Here is a 25,208-nt window from a genome sequence, read left to right as displayed (position 1 = left end):
TCTTTTTAATAAATTGGAGTTACGAAGTAGGACACTTAAAAAGGGACGGAGGGAGTACTGTTTTCAGGTATAGCCTTTTTCCAAATCCGTAGCCCAAATCCACAAGAGTTAAATTAGTCCCAACAACTACAACCATTTGATAGCTCAAACAAATAAAACACTTTTTAATCACTTCGGCCATTTTCTCTCTCTACAAACTAACAAGGAAATTATCACTTGATTTTTCTAATCTTTTTTCGGTAAGGATTTGGTTTTTTTTATTTTTTGAAAAAATAGTACTCCACTAACATTGCAATAACGCAAAGAATGTGATTACTACTATGTGCCACTCGTTTTGCCGTCCAGTAGGTACGACTGATAAAAGAAACAAATTATTCAAGATCGAGTTTGTTTCGTATTGACACCCAAATTTGACCCCACCGCTTACAAGTCCAATTTCAGAATAACATTGAACAATGCCAACTTATCCATATTTCTCTCCGGTTACAACAAGAATTTTAACTTTCTTAGGTCCCGAACGGACACGAGTAAAAATTGGTCAAGAACATCACAAAGTGGTGCATGTCACGTGGGCCCATTGTTTTGCTGCTGTACGTTAAAAAATCAAATAAATTTGAAGGGTGAATTTTACATGTCAGTAAATCTATATCCTACCTCTCTTTAAGAAGAGAGAGTGCCGGCCAATTTTTCGCTTGCCATTTTTTCGATTTGGACGAATTTAACCATTGATTTGGACGGTTGTGTTTTTGAAATGTTGGGGTAATTGGTCATTTTACTTGTGGTATGTAGTGGGCTACGTGGCAGCAGGGGTTGGACAGGTGGATTTGAGTGGAGCAGGTGTCTTTGATTTGGGTGGGAGAGATGCACCAACTTTACTCTTCACGTAATACATCTCTCTCACCCTCTCTTGCGATCTCAGGACTCCATGACCCCCCCGCCTCTCTCTCTCTCTCTCTCTCTCTCTCTCTCTCCCCTTGTTAACTACTCCATGGCAGCCATTAATGCCGGTCTTCTCTCACTCACTTGCCATAAGCTCCTCAGGTACAGAGAGAGAGAGTATGAGCAAAGTAAGGAAAACCATTCAACTTGGCCATGGAACCCGACTTCCAGAAATTGCATAAGGTATACAAATTTTCTGTGGGTGTTAATCCTTTCTGGTTATAGATCTAGGGTTTTGTTTGAATTTTGTTTCTATATATCTGATTTGCCCACTTTGCATGCGTTTGTTAGTCCTAATTTCTCTGGGTATTCGGATTGTGATTGTTGGTGTTGATTTTGCAGAGAGAGAAAGTTGGTTCTATGGTTCTTTGGTTGGTGAGGGGGGTCAGCGGAGAAGAAGAATTGAAGGAACGAATTCGGATTGTCAAATCTTTATTTGCTTCTCTTGATAGTAGATTGTGTTCCAATTATTCGTTTCAGTGGTTTGATTTTTTAGGATCTATAATTAAACCATCATAACTTGGGTTAAGATATTATGTAGTTAGATTTGGAGGAAATAGCTAGAACTTAACTTGAAAGTGCAGAAACTATTTCTATGGCTTTCTCCGATTTATGTTCTTCGCTGTGGTTTGCATGTTGTTTGGTTTGGCTAATGTGGCTGCAAATTTTTTTTTTTTTAGGGTTTGTTGGTTGTCGATCGAAGGTTCCGTGAATGCATATTCTAGGGTTAGGGTTTTGGTTGAAAGAAAAAACAGAGAAGAAATGGGCCAATAGTTGCTGATCTACAGCTTCATGGCTCCAAATTGAGGGTTCAGATATTCTAAAGGTAATTTTCTAAATTCTTTTTACATGATTTAGGTTGGATTTGGGTTGTCATTTGGGTGAGTTTTATGTATTTTCAGTTGGACAAGGTTTAATTTTTGGCCATGTGCATTGGTTGCTGATATTAGGCTATGGCACGTTACTGTAAGTTGTTACCCTCTACTTCACAAAATCAGCAAACAATAGAGATACTTATACACAAAAAAAAAAACAATACAAAAGACTTGGGTAACGACAAAACGCGTATAAGCAGTTTTGAGTATGAAGTTGCCTTTGAGTCTTAGCTATATTTACCCCCCTCTTTGAATTGAAGTCACATATCTGAGGGCAAAAGTTATGTCTCCCTGCCTAAGTGCAATCATATGGACCATATGGTTAGTGGTTTACCTATACACGTAGGAATGGTTACCTTGGCATGTGTTGTTTTGCTGCTATATTTTCGAATGTATAGTGCTGATGGAGTATATTCAATTACATGTTCAGAATGCTCTAACACTAATAGTGTGTTTTAGGATGAAATTGCTTGCCTTGTTTTTTCTTTTCTTTAAATTCTCTTAGCTAGCTTCTGGTCCTGTGAGTTGTTTTTTTCACCCACATAAAACATCACAACCCTTGCTTTCTTATTGTCGAGTATAAACTAACTAAAAAGGTGGAGAGAAGGTTTTCTGTGTGTGATAGTTCTGTTTTAAACTAAAATGGACTGAAGAGTCTAGGGTAAAACATCCTGTATAAGCAAAGACAAATTTTTTTTGCTTTGTTTTTTTATCTGAAAGAAACAAGAACTAATAATGCCTATATACTCTGTTTGATTTTGTTGTCGGAATATGGAGAATGCAATGGTAGTGTTGAAATCTGATGCTGTTGATCTTGCCATGTGAATGCAGGTCCATATGCATGAGTTAAATACATGTTTGGCGAGCCCATACTTCCCAACCAACCCAACGAAGGGATGAGAAAACCCGAATGAGACAAAAGAGGGCATTTATATTGGTAAGATCCCTTTCACTCCTTTGTAGGTATTTTTTGTCCACTCTTCAGCCCAAAGCTATTACTTTATTTATTTTCCATTTTTATGCCTCAAGAATCCTATAAAAGATCAGATGAGAAAAGGAAAATGAAGAGTTTAGTGTTTTATATATCCCTCACGGTTATGGGATGTCCTAGAATCATCGTTCAAAATGTCCATGTTTACTTTGTTTTCATTTATTGTCATAACTGCGAAGGGCAAACAACAAAGAGCTCACATTAAACTTTAGACTTTCTTCTTCTCAAAGTGAAGCCATTTTTACCGACATTGGTGTTTGATCTGTTGCGCTTGCGTTTCTGAGCTTTAATAAGATACTGACATTGGAAAAATAGCTATTCGCATTCTTGTACTTAGAAGTTATTTTCGCGTTGTTGTTTAGAGCTAAACTGACACATTAGGTGTCTTTTTTGAGCTCTTCCGACTGCCTTAACAACCTGATTTTATTGTGAGCACTGCTATGTGTACCAAGGCAATTTTTTGGTACGTTGGGCAGAAAAGAATGGAATGACTGCCAATTTCAGTACCCTTTGTGAGAATACCAAGGCAAAAGCATTCATTCTTGAATACCTTACTAAGACTGGAAAAGAAAAGAAGGTTCCTTTCGTTCTCTTAACATGTTGTTATGTGGTTGTACACATAACAATTATACTTTGTATTGAAAGTTGAGATTAAAAGGTTGCGGGAATGAAATCAAATAGCTATATGAAATTTTTGTGTCCCTAACTTATATTGCTCTCTTTGCAACTAAAAGGTTTTGAGTTGATAAAAGGTGTCCACCTTGACCCAATACCATTTGACATGGACTGAGATCTTCTCACCCCCAACTTCCAGGAAAAAGAGGGGCAAGTTTCACAAATACTATCAGGTAAGCTCCTGTGATCTATGCCCTTAGATTAATTGATCTATGCCCTTAGATTAATTGGTCAAAGACTGAGACAAGTGTAGAAGTACCATGTGTAACAATGTTTGGTTATTCAATAACTAATTTATGTGTTCTGTAGCAGCCTATGTTTCAAGGAGTGCTTCTGGTTTCTGACTTTATTATTTGTATGCTTAAGAGTCTAGAAGATCAACATGTCTTCAGTCACGGAGTACATCAAATAATTGATTTCAGTTTCTCACCTATAATTGATTTCAATGTGTAATCAATATAAACTCAATCTTCAACCCAATTGCTTGGATGTTTGTTTGTTTGAGTGGGCTAAGCGATGGTGAATTTGTGATTCCATGCCTTCTCTTTGTTTTAATAACTTTGGTTATTCATGGCAAGTGGCTGAGATGTTCAGTCGACTCCCTCCCTCTTTGTGGGGGGCTCATCATTGTGTTCTGAACCCCACAACCTAATGAAGTCGGTAGGAGTATTGTTACCTATGAGAATGTCCATGATGAAATCCAAGCTAACTGAGTGAAATGCCTTCACAAGATCAACCTTTATGGCGCACCGCGGGGAACCTTGAAGCCTATCATTCAAACATTCCAGTTTTGTTGTCTCTATATTTTTTGATAGTTGATTTCACTTACATATTTACTAGACTCAACTACTTGCACAATTTCACAAACATTCAATATCGCTCTCCTCAACGGGCATGACAGACGTGCTTTGCACGTCGCGATGCACCTAGTTTCTTTATAAAAGCATCTCATGTTTGTCAGACTTTTCCATTTTCCAAATTACCCTTCCTACTTCTACTCCCAAAAAACAGACGCATCCTTACTCCCAAAAAAACGGATGCAACGATTCCTTTCCTATACTCCCAACTATACCATCACAACTACCCACCGCTCCAAATGGAAACCCACTCCAATACTCCATCTCCAATCCCCAAAGTCTCTGCCAAAGATTTTTCCAATTCAAACCTCCACCGTCCACCGTACCTCCCTATACCGTTTCGGCCGCCGGAATAAATTGCCCAGTAAGTCCAACTTAATTCATTGTCCAACCTCCACCTCTATCTAAATGCGTATACATATACATCTGCATTTATCCGTGCTTCGTAATTAAGGATAGCATAATGCACACCAAAAGTTCGATAAAATTATGCAACTTTAGTTGGTGTTCTGCCCATAGTGTTTGATATATTGCTTCTATGAGGATTGAATATGGTTACCCTGATATAAGGCAAAATTAACTATGGAATCTGGAAATTTGTTGTGGGTTTTGGAGTTTTGGCGTTTAGCCTTGATCCTCCTTTGATTTATTGCCAGGATAACAAACGCAAAGGGTTGTTCCATTGGTGGGAAGTCATGTACACTAACTGTTTGATATAATTCCCAAGCATTATTGGGTGGTGGTTCCATTGTTTCGTTGAAACATTTAGTACTTCTAATATTATGTACCTGGTTTTTGGTGACAAGGGAGTATCATCTGTTTATGCATAGAACACATCAATCGAGAGTAACTTAAAATCATTTACTTAAAAGGAACTCCCTCTTGGTTGGAGTAATTCATTCCTATATAAAAGAAGGATCTGGAAATGCAAACAAATTGTTTTCTACAAAGTGTTGAACAAGTTCTTTAGGTTACGTCATTATATCCAGTTACCAAAACATTGCTGACAAGCTGAAACTTTTTCCTAATCATGTTTCTTGGCTTTTAGTATTTCTAAAAGCATATTGGCCTATATAGCCAATTGCCCAGTTGGTATTACTTTTGTCATAGATTTTGTGGTAGAGGCTTCCAGATTTGGATGTATTTATATGTATAATCAGAGGTGTACTTTCAATTCACATTAGGTTGGTGCCTACTTGGCGTTGATTAGGTGATGTAAATTCTTATGAATACACAATGTATGTGTTGATGCCATGCACTGTTAAAAGACTTTCCTACTTGCTTGTCAAGATTGCTTAGCCCGGTTGTTCAACTACGCACAAATAGCATAAAGTTTATTAACAGATAGAGGAAGCACAGGTGAAATTCATTTATTTGCGCTACTGTTCTAACTTTCCTTCTATTTTTCCATTCATCTTCTAACTTCTGAGTGTCATTTGAGTACTTACCTTAAACTAAATCTTTCATTTTTGGAAGTTGGAATGTGTTGGGTAGGAGAAAGAGGAAAAGGTGATGACATGATATGGAATTGAAGTGGAGAACTCAATATTTTCTTCTAACATGGACAGGTATGGACCGTACATATGGCAAGAAAAGTTTAAGGTTGACCAACGAGAGTTGCACATTTTGTTTTCTTTTTTTGAGTTAAAAGTTAAAGATCGGGCATTACATTACATGTTACTTGCGGGTTTTACACATTTTGTTTGATATGTTGATTTTTTTTCCCTTTTAAGATTTTAGATTATTGAGAATACTGATACCCCAAAAAAAAAACCTCCATTTTTTTTTAATGTTTTTGGATTTAATGTTTTTTCCCCCTCCAAGTGTGAAGCGGCCACATATTTGCCAATTTTATTTAAAATAAATTATTGAATTTTTGCCAATTTCTTTAGTGAGTTATGACATTTAAAGGAGTCGATGCCGTTCCTATTTCGGTGATGACAGAGATAATTGCAGTCATTTGCAGATGACCTTTAAATCAAGTACCATAAAATCAAGTACCATATGGACTACACAATTACTACATTGATCTAGATTTGTGTGATTCAACCCGTGAAAGGGGTGGGGGACGCAAAAGTGGGTCAGGATAATTTTGTGGTTTTATGTTGTTGATAAGAGTCATCTGCCAGTGATCTCTACCAATTACTGATTTGCATGTATAGATTGTCGGTTTAGAGAAGGATTTGACGTATATGGATAGTAATGGAGGTAATCGAAGCAAATTGGATGCAGGCAGTCGTGGTTGGTTAATTTTAAGTGAGGAAAAGGGAGAAAACTAGATCTTTTGGCAATGGCAAAGTAGACGGGATGGATCCGAGAGGTAAAGGAGAAAAAAATTGGGGAGAGAGAGAGAGGGAGAGAGAGGCTGTTGAGAAGAAGATGGGTGCCAGAAGCCTACAATTCGCATCCCAGAGTCTGTGGAGGGTGAAATGGTCAGCAAATCCTAAATGTCGTGGCACCAAGAGAATTCATGGTGACAGATCACTGTCCTTGGCATTATTTGTTTTGATATTCCTGTGAACTTGACAGATTAAATCTAATGAGTTTCGAATTCTCTTTATTGACTAGCCAAGTTTTTGCTTGCTTAACAATGAGCCGAGATGAAAGCAATGGAAGGTTGTTTTACTGAAGGAAGGGGGTTGTGTCAATTAAATTGTTCCCTTTGTAATTCTACATTCAATTTTTCGCTGTTCCACCTGCTCTTTTGCCCTATTTTTGTTCCTGTTCATTCCTTGTGTTTCTTTTTACAGAGAATCTTGAGTATCGACCAATAGAATAAATGAAAGGTTGCACTGGAATCATTCTTCCGATAACACTATTCTTTCTTTCCTTTTCTTCTCCCCACATTTTATAAATGCCAATACCAGATGTTACAAGAAAGAAGGTTGTATCACACGTACTAAATTCTAAGTATTGTTTATCGTCCAAGCCAAGCATGTAGCCTTCTTACATAGATTGTTCTCTATGCTTTTTTTTTTTGTCAGTACAATCTATTCTATTGTTTATCTATTTTGTTACATGAGGTTGCTTAAGATTGTTTCACCCAGGTCCAAGCCACGCATGTAGCCTTCTGAGAACAATCTATGTTTTTTTTTTTTTTTTTTTTTTTCCAGTCTCTTTTATTAATGTTACAAGTAGTGACACAACTTCCACGTGCGTTGCACGTGTGCTTCCACTAGTATTTTCAAATGAATGACTACGTAGGTTGTTCTGTATCTCATGTAAATTGCATATTAGTACCTCCTAAGAAACTCTCCGGAACATGTCAGCTTTAAAATTTAGAGAGGGGGGATTTTTGAACAAGGGCAAAATGGTCAACAAGTAAGGCTTGCTGTCAATGTTGCTAGTGGTGCGGGTTCGAATCACGAAAACAATCTTTCGAGAAATGAAACTTAGGCTTCCGACATCTTTCGCTCTTCAGACTCCACTACAGCCGAAACCTTGTCCACGTAATTGGTTGTCCTTTTCAAAGTGTGAGAGTGCAATAGACAGTGGTGTGGCTCAAGTGGAGGGATCTTGTCGTTGCTTTTCACTAGATGAGATCCTAATAGCAACTCACAACTTCGATGATTCATGTCACTGGGATCTCTACAAGCCATGTACAATGAAAACTGATACGACTACTCCTCTCATGTGGGAGCAAAGGCTCGCATTTGTACTGGTGCCGCTCGCCGATTAGACCACCTTCATGCTGGCACCAATCAAAGTTACATACACCGAGATGTGAAGACCACGAATATTCTGCTGGACTAGAATTGAGTAGCTAAGATTTCTGATTCTGTGTTGTCGAAAGGCACTACAAGTCATTTAACAATTCATATAAGCAATTCATATAAATACACATGTAAAAGGCACACGCTCTGAGTATGTAGATCCTGATTATTTCATTACTCAAAGAATTACCACGAAATCTGATGTGTATTCCTTTGGTGTCACTGTAACAAAAAACGCTTTTAATAGCATGCAAAAAACGCTATGGTTCTATAGCGTTCATTGCCTGCTGTTAAAAACTTTCTATAGCATTCATTGCCCGCTGCTAAAAACTTTCTACAGCGTCCATTGCCCGCTATTGTATTTTGTACCTTTGATAGCACTTTTTGCCTGCTATCTTGTTTCTTTTTACAGGATGCAATGAATGCTATTAAAGGAAAACAATAGCGTTTTATGAACGTTATCTTAGCCAATTTTAGCTTCTTTTTTTTTTTTTTAAATACTAAAATGCCAATATACTAGCATTTTCATACAGAAAATCTGCATTCCATTCAACACCAAAGTACATCCAAACACGATACAATTTCAATGTAAGATAAATAATTCAACCGAAGATTCATTACAATAGCTTGAAGAATAATTTTCCTGCACAAACTACATTTAAGAGTCAGACTAATTACACTCATAAAAAAAAACACTAATGTAATCTCTCTTTCCATAAAATGTAATCCTAAACTAGGCAACCATCTCATTCAAGTACCCCAATTCTTCACCCACGGAGATGTTTTTTATTTGAAGCTTACTTTTTTGCCAAGTTTATACCCTTTTGCTCCCAACGGCGAACACATACCTGTAAATATAGAACTATTCAATGTAACCCAATAGATATAGTAAAAATTATTAACGAGAAAAACAACTTTAAAGCAACATAATGTTTGTAGTTAGAAAAAGAAGAATATGATGGATAATTGTCAGCAAGAACCAAGAACAATCTCAGAAGTAGCCACACCATGACAGATTGGCAAATGACATATACCAATCCGTGCGCGATTGTGGAACATAACTATTCATGTGAGAAAACTATGTAAAAAGCTGGAACTTCAACCACACCCATTAAACTACCAACCGAGCCACTTAGATATTCAAACACATGCATTATTGATCAATGGTGGCAGACAATGAGCATAGTGCTCTTGCAAAAGATAAATGACCCTGGTATCACTAATCATCCCCATTAACCAAATGGGTTAGAGTTTTGTACGCGTGTCGACATACACACAGTGGGCGAGAGCAGTTCACATTAACCTATTGGAATATAGTCATCCACTATCATCAATGTTCAAATCCACATTACACCAGCACCCTCTAAGTTGCATTTGAACCACCAATTTATCAAGGAATTTTCTTATCAATTAAGGTCTAGTAGAAAAATGGAAAGTGGATGAACTTATGACAAAACAAAAAAAAAGGATAATAGCTATGCATAATAATAGTAGAGCATTCATAGTAATCTCCACTAAACCACTCATAACTCAAAGCTATCAAAAGTATAATTTGTTGTAGAGCAAGCTCTTACCTTTCCATACTCACTAGCTATATTAAGAACAAAAATACCAATGTCTAGATCTCCTGATACCAATTTCCATTCTATGTCTTTTGGCCGTTGAAACCAAACTTCAAAGTTTGAAAGCTCCAAGTCACCCAAAATATGCAGGGCATTCCTCACTTGGACAAAGAAACAACCTTTATAATAATTCAGAATCACCATTCATCACCCCATCAACAGCAAATCAAAAACAGAAAAAATTCAATCCAAAACCAGCAAAAAAATCAGCATGAGTCATATAATTTCTCAATGAAAGAGAACTCTTAGCCCTCCAAAAGATAGGAGTTGAAAAGCGGATAGGACTGTAAGCATAGCAGTTTGAACATCAGTGAATGAATTACTCCTCTTAGCCCTCCTGATAGTGGGAAGAGGAAAGGATCTGTGACTCTGTCCTTCATTAACTTAGTAACAAGCCTCTCCATAACTTAACTTTCCAAGCTTCTTATGTTCCATGAGATTATTTTCATTTTATAAGAAAAAAACTGACAGTGGAACTACAAATCAGAATGCTTAGATGTTCCTCCGAAGAGGTGCAAACTTGTTTCTTTGAAGACGAGCGAATTCTTGAACTTATCGTTCTATCATTTCCCTCACTGACATTACATCTAAGCAAATCAGAATGGTTAGATGTTCCTTCGAAGAGGTGCAAACCTGTTTCTTTGAACACGTTTCTCATTACCCTTATTATTCTCTTATTATTCCCCTTATTATTCTACTTATTATTCCCCTTTTTGCAAATGTTCAGTTTACAAAAAGAGTGAACATTTGCTTGTTTCCCTTATTATTCCCTTCTCTGATTGGTTTCTCATTACCCTCTTTAGTTTCGATTTTCCTGTGGTTACCCAGCACCGGTTTCTAACCTCCCTTATCAAATTCAAACCTTTTGGATGGACACATAGTCTCATAGATTATAACATAACCAAAACACTCAGTAAAATATCAACAAGCAAAGGAAGAATAATAACCAGTTCAAACGGGACAATAATAGCGAAAGCAGACAATAAACCCCCTTATCAATTTCAAAACTGTCCCAGGCACCAAAACAGTAAACGAAATAGCCGAAATTGCAAATAGAGGTTCGAAACTGGTACCTCAAGCCCGCAGGTTGGAGGTGGTTGCCGGCGACCCAAACCCACGGGATGCAGAGACGACGGCGATAATCAAAAAGCCGCCACGGATTTGGAAAGAGACGGGCGATCTGCAACAACGATGAGCGGAAGGAGGCGGTGATTGGTGACATAAAGGAGAAGAGATCTGGATTTGAACCCAAAACGTCACCACGGATGGGCGATCAGTGACGGCGAAAGGCGTGGCGGTGAATGGGTTTCGAAGCCTGCATAAACTTCCGTCGGTGATCGGAAGGCAGACTCGGGCGGAAAACGGGTGGGGGAAAGGAAAGCGGCTGGTGATGGTGAGGGGGCGAGGGTTTCAGCATTTCAAATCACTCTTCAAATCTCTCTCTCTTTCAGCCCATCCTCTAATTCCAGACAAGCATAACTCCTCTGATTTCGAAGGAAAAATGAAATTTTAAAAAAGGGGTGGAATTTAGGGCGCCAAATAAAGTAAGAACGCTATTGTATACTTCAACGAACGCTATTGTATTTTAAGGGCGAGATTTTCCTCCGCTTCTCATCACTGAACGCTGTAATTGGTTCCTTTTCATAGCATTCCTAAAAAAACGCTATTAGATAATGCTTTAAAAGATCATATTTGTTGTAGTGTGTGATATTATTAGAAGTGTTATGCGGGAGGCCACCCATGGATACTAGCCTGGAGGAGGACCAAATTAGTTAGTCTTGTTAGGAATTGAACTCCTTGTTCGACTCACAATGCCCTATTGATCGATATCTTAGAAACTATGATCACAGAAATCGCAAGCAGACAAAAATAATAGTGCGTAATGGAAAGAAAAAGAAAGAACACAAGATATACGTGGAAAACCTCAACGCGAGGAAAAACCACGGTAGCCACACCAGTCCACTATGAAATCGAATCAAAAGTACAAGTCTTCTCGCAATCTTTCTGAGACCTGCATTTTCTCTCGCCTTTTTCTGTTTTTCTCTAAAAACACGTTAACCTAATTACATACAACTGAAAACCCAAATAATCTCAATCAACGCGGACGTAGTCATCTGACCCCTCTTAGTGTGGCTCTAGCCCCATCATTTTTTTCCAACATGAAGGCCAACTGAAGTTGAACACAACTTCAGTTTCTCAACAATAACAGGCTTAGTCAACATATCTGCTGGATTTTTGTTTCCCGAAATCTTCTCTAGTAACAAATCCCCATCCTCCAAAAGTGAACGAATGAAATGATATCTCAAATCGATGTGTTTCGTCCTAGCGTGGAACACTGGATTTTTGGCACGATGAATAGCACTCTAGGTGTCACTGAAAAGAACACAGTTCTCTTGCTTCAAACCCAACTCCTCTAAAAAACTCTTCAACCAAATCATCTCCTTTGCAGCCTCAGTCACGGCCACATACTCAGCTTCTGTCGTGGACAATGTCACTATTTTCTGCAGGCGTGAAACCCAACTCACCGCTGTTGAACCAACAGTATAAACATACCCCGTGGTGCTTCGTCGCGTGTCCTGATCACCGGTAAAGTCTGCATCCATATATCCCTGTATTGTCAACTTCCCTCTCCTAAAACAAAGTGGCAAATCAGTGCTACCTCTCAATTAACGGAAGATCCACTTGACTACTTCCCAATGTTGTTTCCCTGGATTGCTAGCAAACTTGCTTACAACTCCCACTGCATGGGCAATATTTGGTCTCGTGCACACCATCGCATACATCAGGCTACCAATGACCGAGGCATAAGGAACTTTGGCCATGTACTCTTTCTCTACATCTGTCTTGGGTGATTGACCCTGAGAAAGTTTGAAGTGACTTCCCAAGGGCGTGCTAACTGCCTTAGCACTTTGCATATTGAACCTCTCCAAAACACGTTCAATATACTCAGCCTGACTCAAATGCAAGATCCTCTGAACCCTATCCCTGCTGATTCTCATCCCAAGTATCTGCTTTGTTGCTCCCAGATCCTTCATAGCAAACTCTGTTGCCAACTGTTGCTTCAAACTATTTATCTCTCTAACACAGGATCCTGCTACAAACATATCGTCGACATAAAGCAATAAAACAATGTAACTAGATTCAAATCTCTTGAAGTAACAACAGTGATCTGCATTGCATCTCTTGTAGCCGTTGCGCTGCATAAAACCATCAAACTTTCTATACCACTATCTGGGAACCTGTTTCAAACCATATAGGCTCTTCTTGAGTCTACAAACCATCTCTTCTTTTCCTTTCTCAATGAAGCCAACAGGTTGGTTTATGTAGATTTTCTCATCTAAGTCACCGTGAAGAAATGCATTTTTCACATCTAACTGCTCAAGGAAAAGATTTTCAGCAGCAACTAAATTCAACACCACTCTGATAGTGGTGTGCTTCACAACTGGGGAAAATATCTCTGTATAATCAATCCCCTGCTTCTGTTGAAAGCCCTTTACTACCAATTTAGCCTTGTACCTCTTCTTACCATCACTTTCTTGCTTAATCCAAAAAACCCATTTATTGTGCAAAGCCTTCTTTCTTGCGGGAAAAGTAGCCAAATCCCAAGTTTTGTTGGAGTAAAGAGAATTCATCTCATCCTGCATTGCTTGCTCCCACTTGGCTGACTCACTAACCTGCAAAGCCTCATCATAGCACTTTGGTTCTCCACTGTCTGTCAAAAGCAAGTAATCTAATGATGAAAGGTACTTGGATTAGGTTTGGGTACCCTGGTTGACCTCCTCAAATCTCTGACCGGTGAGCTAGACTCTGTCTCTGGAACTGTCTCATCTGAAATTGCCCCATCTATCCTACTAGTACTTGGCTTAACCCCTCTATCATCTGAAAGATCCTCTAACCCAAAGTACTTTGAAGTGTCCCCATCTGTAGTGTCACTCCCACTGTTCTGTTGCTGTCCCTGTCTTTGTACATTACCCTTTCATTAAATACAACATCCCTGCTTCCAATTATCTTCCTATTCTTATAATAAAAAAATCGATAACCAAATTCATCACTGCCATACCCAATGAACGTACACTTCTGCGATTTAGGATCAAGCTTATCCCTTTCCTTATCACTGATATGCACATAAGACACGCAACCAAAAACCCGTAAATGTGAAAAAGTTACCTCTTTGTCACTCCAAACCTCTTCCGGTATCCCAAAGTTCAACGGAACTGATGGCCCATGATTGATCAAATATGCTATTGTGCTAACTGCATCTGCCCAAAACTCTTTAGGTAAACCTGCGTGTATCCACATGCTCCTCGCACGCTCAGTCAAAGTCCTGTTCATCCTTTCTGCGATGCCATTATGTTGCGGAATCCCTGGGGGTGTACTCTCTAAACGAATCCCATAAAGAGCGCAGGCTTTCTTGAACACGCTCAACTCATAGTCTCCGCCATTATCAGACCTCAACCGCTTCACTTTCAAATCTGTTTCATTCTCAACCATGGTTTTCCACTTCTTGAAGACCTCAAAGACCTCTGACTTTTGCTTCATGAATAATACTCATACCTTCCTTGAGTGATCGTCGACAAAAGTAACGTAGTAGTAAGAATCACCAAGAGAACGCATAGTAGCTGGACCCCAAACATCTGTATGGACAAGTTCTAGTTTCTGAGCCTTGGGAGGCCTGCAGCCTTTCTGAAAGCTAACCCGTTTCTGTTTGCCGAGGATGCAATCCTCACAGATGTCAATATCCGCTGACTCTAACCCTGGTAGCTTCCCATTAGCCTGCAAAACCTTCATTCCCTTCTCATTCATATGTCCCAGTCTATTGTGCCACAGATCTGAACCTTTTTTGCTGTCTGCAACTGCAAGTGTGCCACTACCATGTGAAGTCAAGTAAAATGAAGCAACTTTCTTCCCTTTAGCCACCACCATGGTACCGCTGGAGACTTTCCACATGTCCCATGTGAATGTTGATGTATAACCCACTGCTGCAAGCTACCCAACCGAAACAAGATTCCTCTTTAAATTCGGAACGTGCCTGACATCTTTCAAACACCATTTGAACCCCCGCATTGTAATCTGAACATCACCTCTTCCCACAATAGTACACGGCTGATCATCACCCAAGTATACTTTTCCAAAATCCCCTGCTACATAGTTCTACAGAACCTCCCTGTTAGCAGTGGTGTGGAATGAGGCACCCGAATCAATAACCCATGAATCGGTGTCGCTGTTCAGAGCAAGAATAAGTGCATCGTGCATAACATAAGCCTCTTGCTCATCCTTATTCTTCTTCAGTGCTTTGCAAGTTGATGACATATGACCTGTCTGACCACAATTCCAACATTCACCTTTAATGGGCCGAACTTGGAAAGCCTGAGATTTACCCTGATTTCCCTTGCCGCCCTTCGACTTCGACCTGTTTTTGTTCTGATTCTAACCACCCTTACTTTGGCTTCTGCCCCTCTGTTGCTGAAAACTTAAGGCTGAACCCGAAGTGTCTGAACCTGAACAGTCAATCAAATTTCTTCTGACCTCCTCAATCAAAATCAAAATAACAACCTCACTCAGTTTTAACTTTTCTTTCCTAGCCGAATTACTTACTGCAATAACCGTACCCTGCCAGGTCTCTAGCAATTGAGACAGAATCAACAACGCTTGAACCTCATCATCAAACTCGATATCGACAGACGTAAGTTGATCAACAATCGTATTGAATTCACTGAGGTGTGACATAAAAGAAACCCTTTTTGCCATAGATAGGTTGAAAAGTTTTTTCATAAGATGTACCTTATTCGCAGCAGAGGGTTGCTCGTACATCTTAGATAGCGCTTCCATAAGATCCTCCATCGTTTTCTCCTTCAATATGCTGTGGGTGACTGCCTTAGAAAGGGAAAGGCGAATAACTCCTAACGCCTTTCTGTTAAGAACATTCCAATCCGCATCTTTTTCTTCAGCCCTCTTTAGCTTCGCTTTACCCTCCAACGGACGATAAAGATCCTTTTGATACAGATAGTCCTCTATCTGCGTCTTCCAGTACGTGAAGTTTGACCCATCAAACTTTGCTATCTTCTGACTGCCTTCTTCAGAACCCATAGCTCCCACTGAAACCCTAGGCTGCCCGAACAAGATTAAACCCTAACCTGTCGAACAAAACCCTACCGCAACCTGCGGCTCTGATACCAGTTGTTAGGAATTGAACTCCTTGTTCAACTCACAACGCCTACGGATCTTGGAAACTATGATCACAGAAATCGCAAGCAGACAGAAATAATAGTGCGTAATGGAAAAAAGAAGAAAGAACACAAGATATACGTGGAAAACCTCAACGCGAGGAAAAACCATGGAGCCACACCAGTCTACTATGAAATCGAATCAAGAGTACAAGTTTTCTTGCAATCTCTCTGAGACCTGCGTTTTCTCTCGCCTCCCTCTGTTTTTCTCTGAAAACACGTTAACCTAATTACATACAAACTGCAGTGTAAAATAGGTTGGATCCTATACAGAAATTGCACCCCAAGTCCTTGAAATATGATGAATGTTATCTGCACCCCTAACAAGTCCAACATAGAGGAAGAACAAAGGGAGTAATCGCCAAGGAGAGCATTTCAAATGATTCGCCTCAAGAATCAGATTCTAATAGTGCTATCCAATCATACCATCATTCCTTTCTGTGATGGGCTTATTTATTGTATTGGTTGAATTATTGGTCTTAATTATCTCGTGAACTCTCACAATTGCTTTAAGGGTGGGCATCGTGTCTTATCATCTCGTATTCGTGTCAAAATTCTCTCAACCCTAACCTGGCCTATTTAGCTTTTTGCATTATCCTATCGTGCCATATTCGTGTTTCGTGTCAGAAATAGCCAACCCTAATGCGCTAATTAACTTCATGTTGGGTTATCGTATCCTTTCATAAATTTTCATCCGGCGTTGTGTCGCGTTCGTGTCACAATTCTCTCAACTCTAACCCAACTTATTTAGTTTTTTGTGTTGTCGTGTCATGTTATATTTGTGATCTGTATCAGAAATAACTGACCATAACCAGCTAATTTTGGTGTCATGTTGAAAATTTCCACCCCTAAAAAATGATCTCTCTTATTGATTGGGTAAAAAAAAAAAAATGATGACCACAAATATTCTCTTCTATTGAGAGATAGGAGGGAGCTACTTGCTGGAATACCCACTACAAGAATTTTGGGATCTCCCAACGGTTTTTTAGTAACGGTTAAAAAAACCGTTGGTATAGATGATGTTTAGCAACGGTTTTTCAAACGTTACTAGAAACCGGGCTATAGCAACGGTTTTCATGCCACCGTTACTAGATTACAAGACTATAGTAACGGTTTTTCATAACCGTTACTAAAAACCCGACTATAGCAACGGTTAACCATAACCGTTACTAAAAACCGGACTATAGCAACGGTTTTCCATAACCGTTACTAAAAACCCGCCTATAGCAACGGTTTTCCATAACCGTTACTAAAAACCGGACTATAAAGACGAAAAAATTGGCTTATTGGCTTATTTTTTGTCTTTATTCAAAAAAATTAAGTTTTGATTGAAATTTTTTACTTTTATGATTCCTCTCGTCATGACGAAGCAATAATCCCAAAAAAAATTGATGAGAAACTAACAAATGCAAAAAAAAATTGAATAAGGACAAAAAATAATCCGAACAAGCGTAGCTATCTTTACTATGTAAAAAATAGACGGTTCCAATCGAAAAAAAAAGTAGGTGTTTGTATAGTATAAACCGAATTTAAAAACTTGGATTAAGAATAAATCGATAAAACTCTGATGACATAAGTTAGCCCAACTGGTTTGCATAGTATAAATATTAAAAGGCCCTCAATATTACACAAGTGCTGGGCTAGCCCAGCTGGTTCGTACTCGCGCGCGGATACGCGAGGTCCTGGGTTCGATTCCCAGGAGAAGCAAAATTATTGTGTTGCCTTCCATGCGCCACGCGGGCGCCACGCAGGCTACAGGTGGGGCCACGTCAGCGCCACGTGGGCGACAGGTGGGGCCACGTCAGCGCCACGTGGGCTGCCATGTCATATTTTACCCCAGATTTAAAAAAAAAAAACTTGCCTTTAGCAACGGTTAAGAAACCGTTACTAAAAAATTACCCCAGATTTTAAAAAAAAAATTGCCTTTAGCAACGGTTACAACCGTTGCTAAAGAAACCGTTACTAAAAAAAAATCTGTACCAACGCTTGTCAAAACCGTTGCTATATGTCTACACCAACGGATACCTCGCAACGGTTTGGGCAACGGTTGGTGAACCGTTGGTATAGCTTTTAGCAACGTTTTTTTGTGTTTTTTAGTTACGCTTTTGACCGTTGTTAGATCCTAATTTTTTTGTAGTGACCTCACCCACCGCTTTCTCGTACTTACGCCTATTTTGGCCTAATAATTCAAATAACTTACTTTATTTTTATTAAAAAATTTGCATTTGTTAGTATTTTTCACTTTTTTTTTTTGGATTATTGATTTGTCAGAACAAAAAAAAAATCTAAAATTAAAGTAAAAAATTACGACCACAACCCAAATTTTTTTTGAATAAAGAAAAAAATAAGTCAAAATATTTTCAATTTTTATCAAAATTTTTTTTGGTTTGATCCTAATTTTTTACTTTGTAAATTTTTTTTATCATGACGAAACAAAAATTCAAAAAAAAATTAACAAATGTAAAAAAAAAGAAAGAAGAAGAATAAAAACAAAATAAATAAATCATTTAGTTTATTAGAGCGAAATTTTAGCTTCAAGTCATCGCAGTTCTATTTTTTTATTTTTATCTGAAGTCGTCGCAGCAGTCTAGTGATTCCCATTGGCAGCCAAATCATACCCCATACTTTTCTCAATCTTTACTCTACTTTAAGTCCTTTCTGAACTGAAGGTAGTACTCCGTCGGTGATAGTAGACGTAAGTCTAAAAGTATTTTGAATAATTCGCATTTTAGAGAGAAAAAAAGAAAGAAAAGTAGTCGGATGAGAGAAGAGAGAGTGGTTGAATTTATGCCGTCCAAAAAACCTTTGGATTGTTGAGATGCGAGCTGGATACCGCCCCGTGGTACCCGTTCGAGACCCAAAAATTTCTCTTTTCAAGTTTCACTCCCTATATATTTCCCATCGCACTTCCGGAAATTATTAATCATTTTCCCTTTTTTTTTACTGTCCCTAAACGTCGGGCCAATTTGATAAATCAACAAAGATAAGTACATCCCTCTATCTGTTTGTTGTGTTAGCAAATTAAATTCAGCAACTCACGTAATTTTCTTTTGTTGTTGTTTTCGGAATTTTGTGTACTTTTGCATTATTTTCTGTATTGTTTTGCAAAACTTACTTTGTGAAGCCCACTTCAAGATATAACATAAATAATTTGGGCCATTAATTGATTTCAAAATATTTTTTTGTACAATTTAATAAAAAATCAATTCAATCGAATGAGTACTTATTCGTCACACATATTTTAAAGAACACAAATCCGTATGGAGGAGGGGGCCACTTGGACTTGACCTCAACCCAAGTTGACGCTCATCGTCTTCCCAATCATTTCTGTCCATAGGAGAGATGCTTTTCCCCCTTCCCTGACAGCCCCCTCTCATATCTTTTTGCCAACATGTCCGAAATATTCCCAATCCCCACCCTTTTAATTAAATTATATTTTTATTTAATTTTTTAATTTTTTAATCTTATTTATTTATTTATCTCTTTTTCTCTATATCTTTTTTCTCTTTTATTTATTTAATATTTTTTATATCATTTTTCTCTTTTAGGGCTAATTTGGATTAAAAAGTCATTTTGACTTATTTTTTTATTTTTATTCAATTTTTTTTCGTATTTGTTAGTTTTGCGTCAAACTTTTGTGACTTATTGATTCGTCTCGATGAAAGAAATCAAAAATGTAAAAAATTATGATTGAAGCTCATAATTTTTTTCAAAAAGACAAGAATAAGTAAAAAATAATAATTCTCCCTTATTTTATGGTCAACAAGTAAGGCTTATTTATTTAAGTTACTTAACTTTTCAATTCAAACCCACCCTTATTTATTTAATATTTTTTATTTACCTAAATTCTTTTTTATTCAATTTCTTATTTCTTTTATCTTATTTATTTAAAATTCTTGAATGTAGGGATTAGGGATGGGTAGAACTGGAGATTGAGAATGGGTCGGTTGAGTGTTGAGAACTCCCTACCCCCTTCCACGTCTCCTTCTCCCTCTCCCTCGCGATGTTGCAGTCAATTGAGCGATCGGTACATTCAAAGTTGATATAAATGCAATCCTAGATTTTGAAGTGGATGCTTAATTGAAGAAAAAAGAATTAAGAAATTAAACAAAAAAAGAATTTAGTTAAATAAATAATATTAAATAAATAAGGGTTGGTCAGTCGAGACGATTCAATAAGTCACAAAATTTTGACACAAAATTAACAAATTCGGAAAAAATTTGAAAAAAAAATTAAGTCAAAATGACTTTTTAATCCAAATCAGACCTAAAAGAGAAAAAAGATATAAAGAATATTAAATAAATAAAAGAGAAACAAGATATAAAGAAAAGGAGATAAATAAATAAGATAGAAAAGTTAAGAAACTAAATAAAAATAAAATTTAGTTAATAGAGTGGTGTAGCACAACTGTCCCTCTAGCATTTTTGAAAAGGAATTTGCTTTCCATAGAGGCGGCTTCAACCATGACCAACACTTTTCTTTCTCATCCACTTTCCTCTCTCTCCTCCGTCGTCTGTGAGATTATCCCCAAATTCCCCATTGTTACAATTTGTTGCCAGTGTTCCTAAAAAATTCTCCAAAATATGTCATCTTTAGACAGCCGGAATTTTGAAGAAGTGCAAATTAATCAACCGGTAAGCCTTGTCGTCGTCAATGTTTCTAATGTTACGGATTCAAGCCACGGCAACAATCTTTCAAGAAATGGGACAAAGGTTTCCGACGTCATACCCTCTTCGGACGTCGTTTCAGCCGGAGCCTTGTCGAAACAGTTGCCCTTTTCAAACAATCAGAATCCTATCGATGGCGGTGTGATAGAGTCTGAGGGCACCTGTCGTTCCTTTTCACTGGATGAGGTACTAATAGCGACAAACAATTTTGATGATGCATTAGTTATCGGGATCGGGGGATTCGGTAAGGTATATAAAGGGTTCATCGATGATAGTGCTACAATGGTTGCCATAAAGCAGTTGAATGCCGAGTCCAAGCAAGGTGAGGGAGAGTTTTGGATGGAGGTCAAGATGCTTTCGAAGCTCCGGCATTCTAATCTCGTTGCGCTAATCGGCTACTGCAACGAGTGTCAAGAGATGATTCTTGTTTATGAGTATATAGCTCTTGGAACCCTTGCCGATGATCTCTACAAGCTAAAGACAACCGAAAGCAATACAAGGTTTTCTCCTCTCTCTTGGGAGGAAAGGCTTGACATGTGCATTGGTGCCGCCCATGGATTAGACCACCTTCATAGTGGTACCGGTCAGAGTTTCATACATCGAGATGTGAAGAGCACAAATATTCTGATAGACGAGAATTGGGTAGCTAAAATTTCCGATTTTGGATTGTCTAAAGGCCCTGCAAGTCATTCAATAACCCATATAAGCACAGAAGTGAAAGGCACATTCGGGTATTTGGATCCTGATTACTTCCGTAATCTTAGACTGACTGTGAAATCCGTTGTGTATGCCTTTGGTGTGGTATTATTAGAAGTGTTATGTGGGAGGCCACCCGTGGATAGTAAACTAGACTCGGAGCAAATAGGTTTAATTTATTGGGCTCAACAGTGCTTCAAAAAGGGAAAGTTTGCCGAAGTCATCGACCCCTCTCTCAGTGGACAAATAGCACAACCTTGTTTGAAGTCTTTTGTTGCACTTGCCAAAAATTGTTTAAGTGAAAGTCCAAGATCACGGCCTACGATGGCTGAAGTGTTGGGTAGGCTTGAGCTCGCATTGTTATCCCAACAGAGAGGAAGAACAGCGGGAAGAATGACCAAGGCGTTTCAGAGTATGATGGACAGGTGGTTGAGGGAGAGGAAGAACAACAGTTCCTCAAGTGGACAATCAAATGATTTGCTGAGGTCCAGGTAATATATCTAAGAAATAAATTCCGTTTGACCAAAAAAAAATATATATCTAGGAAATGATTCGGTTATATTTTGTTGTGTTCCACTAAAAGTTCTTAAAAAATAGGTATTTATTTGAAATTTTCAAGTTTAAAAAATACTAAACTTCATTACAAGAAAAATCACAACATTTGACAAAAAAAATTGCAAATAAGTATTTATATTTTAAGACCCCTTAGCAGAACAGGGCCTCTAGCCTATCCAAATCCTGATTCTTTCATTCATTGACCTATTTTCTGTCACAGTGAAGATCCTGAAATTCACTTTAAGTACATTAAGGCCCCGTTCCAGAACTTGAATAAGTTCTTATTTTTTGTTCAATAATAAGGCTTGTTCCACAAAAAAAGAAGTAAGTTCTTATTTTTTGGTTAAGGCAACTTTAAGCTCAAAAATCATATATTTACGCAAATAATTTTTCTATCAATATGGATCTTATTTGATAGATCTCATTGAGATTTTTAATACGGTGCAAAAAAAATTGAAAAATTATTTTTCATTTATGTTATTTTTGAGTTTGAAAATGTGAAATAAGCTGCTTATTTGAGCTTTCTGGAACAACCTTTCTTATTTTTCTTTGAGAAGTTCCAAAATAAGTACTTATTTTTTAAGAAGGTTTCTGGAACGGAGCCTAAGGCAGCTACCAAGGCTGGACAAATCGAGGAGGTCGAACGCGTTACAAGAGAATCGAACTTTTATGATCCTGAAAAGACAAAGAACTTTTTGATGAAAGCAAAGCTTCACGATGCACGACCACTTGTCAATGTATGCGATCGTTTTGGGTTTGTTCCAGAGCTGGCCCACTACCTTTATTCAAACGACATGCTCAGCTACATTGAAGGTTACGTTGAGAAGGTAAGAATTTTGTCAAGGGTCTTAGATAGCATTTTCGTCACTTGAAAATGAGAACTCTTGTGAACATGGTCAGTCGTTAATTTATTGCAACAAAAATGAATTTATAAACTGGGAATTAACAATTATTCCCTAGATCGAGTGTTAAGTCCAAGATCGTTCCCAGGGGTAAAAAGCTAAGATGTTGTAGATTCAATTGATTTCTAATTTAATTCCAAAATGAAATGGAATTGAATTCCGATTGGTTAAAGCTTAAATTATTCTAAGAATGAATTAAGGTTTTGAAAACAGGAGAAAGAAGGGACCGGGGTTTCGATTCCACCTTACCCTTGCAATATAATCGTAATTAAAAGCCATAGTAATTATTCAACACAAAATATAGGAGGGTTAGTATTATTTGCTATTATCACGTTTAACTCCTCAATTTAGCTCCGTATGCCATTCAATTGCTCCACAAGTTCTAAAACAAGGAAAACGAGTAACAAGCGCCAAGTAATACACTAAACATACCCAACACGCATAAATTAGCTATAGAGAGTAAATGGGTACATTTACATACCTATCAGAAGGCTACAGTGCTGAACTATTCTTGAATTTCTCTTTATAGGTAAACCCAGGAAATGCTCTGTTAGTTGTAAGGCAGCTGCTGGATGACGACTGCCCTGAAGATTTTATTAAAGGCCTTATTCTATCTTTTCGTTCTCTGCTTATAATTGAACCACTGGTGGAGGAGTTTGAGAAAAGGTCAGCTCCCACTCTCTACCTCCCTTTCTCTATCTCCTTAACTGCTTCGCATCCCCTCCTTTCAATGGTTAATAAAAACCTTTCATTGTTGAGAAAAAAAAACTGCTTCGCATCCTGACACTCAGCTTATGTTTTCAGGAAACGGCTTCGATTGCTTAACGAGTTCTTGGATCATCTTGCATTGTTATCCCAACATAGAGGAAGAAATGAGGGAATAAGGACCAAGGCATTTCATAGAATGGACCGGTGGTTGATAACTGGTACCCAATTAAACCGCCATCTCTCACTTGCTGACATTTGTGAAGCCACAAAAGATTTCAATACGAGCTTTTTGGTACGTAATTCTGACAAGGTGTATAAAGGTAGTATCTTAATCAATGGTAAAGCTCGTGTGGTTGCGATCAAAAGGTGTAAGAAACTTACAGCCGTTGGGGATGATATTCATCCAAAGAAACTGCTCCTCCACCCCAACATACTCTCTCCGATGGGAATTTGCACCAAGAGAGGCGAGCTGATCCTCGTGCACGATTACATGGCAAATGGGTCCTTCCAAGATCTTTTGCATCCTACAGATACTCCACTTCCGTGGGAAACGCAACTTAAAATTTGCATTGGAGCTGCACAAGGACTGGAGTATCTCTATTCAAACGAAGAGCGTGAACTCAACTACCGCCACATTGAACCATCCAGTATTCTACTGGATGAGAATTGGGTTGCAAAAGTTATGCTTCCTGACAGAAGAACTAAGACCAATATCAGCGCAGGCATACCTAGACTGGTTACAAGGGGCTACGACTCTGTATATGAGGAGGAGGACATGTTCTCATTCGGTGTAATGTTGTTGGAAGTACTGACTTATAACAAGCAGATGGATATCTACCGGAACCCTAGACATCGTGATCCTCCACTGCGGGATTCGTTAAGAAATTTTTTCCAATCCAAGAACATTTATCAGGTCATGGATCAGCACCTTATTGGGGAAATAGGACCGGAGTGTTCAAGGGTATTCGTCAAGACAACGTTGAGTTGTTTGTTTGACGAGGGGATCCAAAGACCGTCGATACACGACGTAGTGAGGAGCCTCCGAATTGCATTGGAAATGCAAGAGAATTGGCAGAAGAGCTTTATCACAAAAAAGGCCAATGCAGCAAATCATGTTGGAAAATATCATACAATATAATATTTTTATTTTAGGGGTGAATGGAAATTGATTTGTTTTGGAGTTGCTGGCACTTGTTCGCCGTGGACGGACGCGTTTTTTACCAACAAATGTCTCTTTCCTTGGTGACTCTACGGAAAGTAACCAGTTAGCTTATAAATATCATTTCTCTATTTCATTTTTGGTGATGGATTTTTCCTTCAATTTGAGTCTATACATTTGAGAGAGTACAAAATACAAGGAGGTTCAACAAACCCATTGATTGTAGTGCAGCTTCTGTGGGGAGTTTGATCAAGTAGTACTGGGAGATAGACGTTCATGCAAACTGTGAGCACCGTAGTAGGGACAAATCTGTCTTAAGTACAGAGTGTCACACACTAACACTTGCCTTAATCACCAATTTGTTTCCATCGATTTCTAGGTTTTGTGTTTCAAGAATGCGTTATGGTAGTAGGACTGTGGGAGTAATGATCTATTGCATAACATTATTCGTGGTTTCGGTCAATATTGCATACATTTGGAATTTGTCTCTTGCGTTGCCAACAAAATCTTTGGGTTATCTTTAGCGGTGGCAATTAGTGTAAGACGAAATGAGTTGCGACCTTCCAAAACTGTAAGAAACGGTTACACTTGTCGCTTGTCGGTTGTAATATTACCAGTGGGTAAT

At 38.3% G+C, this 25,208-nt stretch overlaps 1 protein-coding gene and 1 long non-coding RNA gene across 4 annotated transcripts in view; both read left to right on the top strand.

The window, feature by feature from the left end:
- LOC131315714 (uncharacterized) overlaps positions 1 to 25,208 on the top strand; it is a 117,241-nt gene that overhangs the window by 43,192 nt on the left and 48,841 nt on the right. The window contains exon 2 of one of the 2 annotated variants that reach the window (XM_058344918.1): positions 21,713 to 21,750. In XM_058344918.1, coding sequence (XP_058200901.1) covers positions 21,713 to 21,750 — 38 coding nt within the window. Of the gene's footprint in view, positions 1 to 20,608; positions 21,751 to 25,208 lie in introns of both variants that reach the window. The other variant, XM_058344919.1, reaches the window with a different exon arrangement.
- Positions 854 to 7,148, top strand: LOC131315723 (uncharacterized). Of its 2 annotated transcripts, XR_009196873.1 has the most exons (4): positions 878 to 1,122; positions 1,282 to 1,765; positions 2,646 to 2,751; positions 3,540 to 7,148. It is a non-coding gene; the product is annotated as an uncharacterized LOC131315723 (long non-coding RNA). The 2 variants fall into 2 exon arrangements; XR_009196872.1 differs by having other exon boundaries at positions 854 to 1,122; positions 2,646 to 7,148.

This window comes from Rhododendron vialii, chromosome 2a (genome assembly GCF_030253575.1).
Source record: "Rhododendron vialii isolate Sample 1 chromosome 2a, ASM3025357v1".
Lineage (NCBI taxonomy): Eukaryota > Viridiplantae > Streptophyta > Magnoliopsida > Ericales > Ericaceae > Rhododendron > Rhododendron vialii.
The sequence above is the reverse complement of the archived record's forward strand: the minus strand, read 5'-3'. Positions and strand labels throughout refer to the sequence as shown.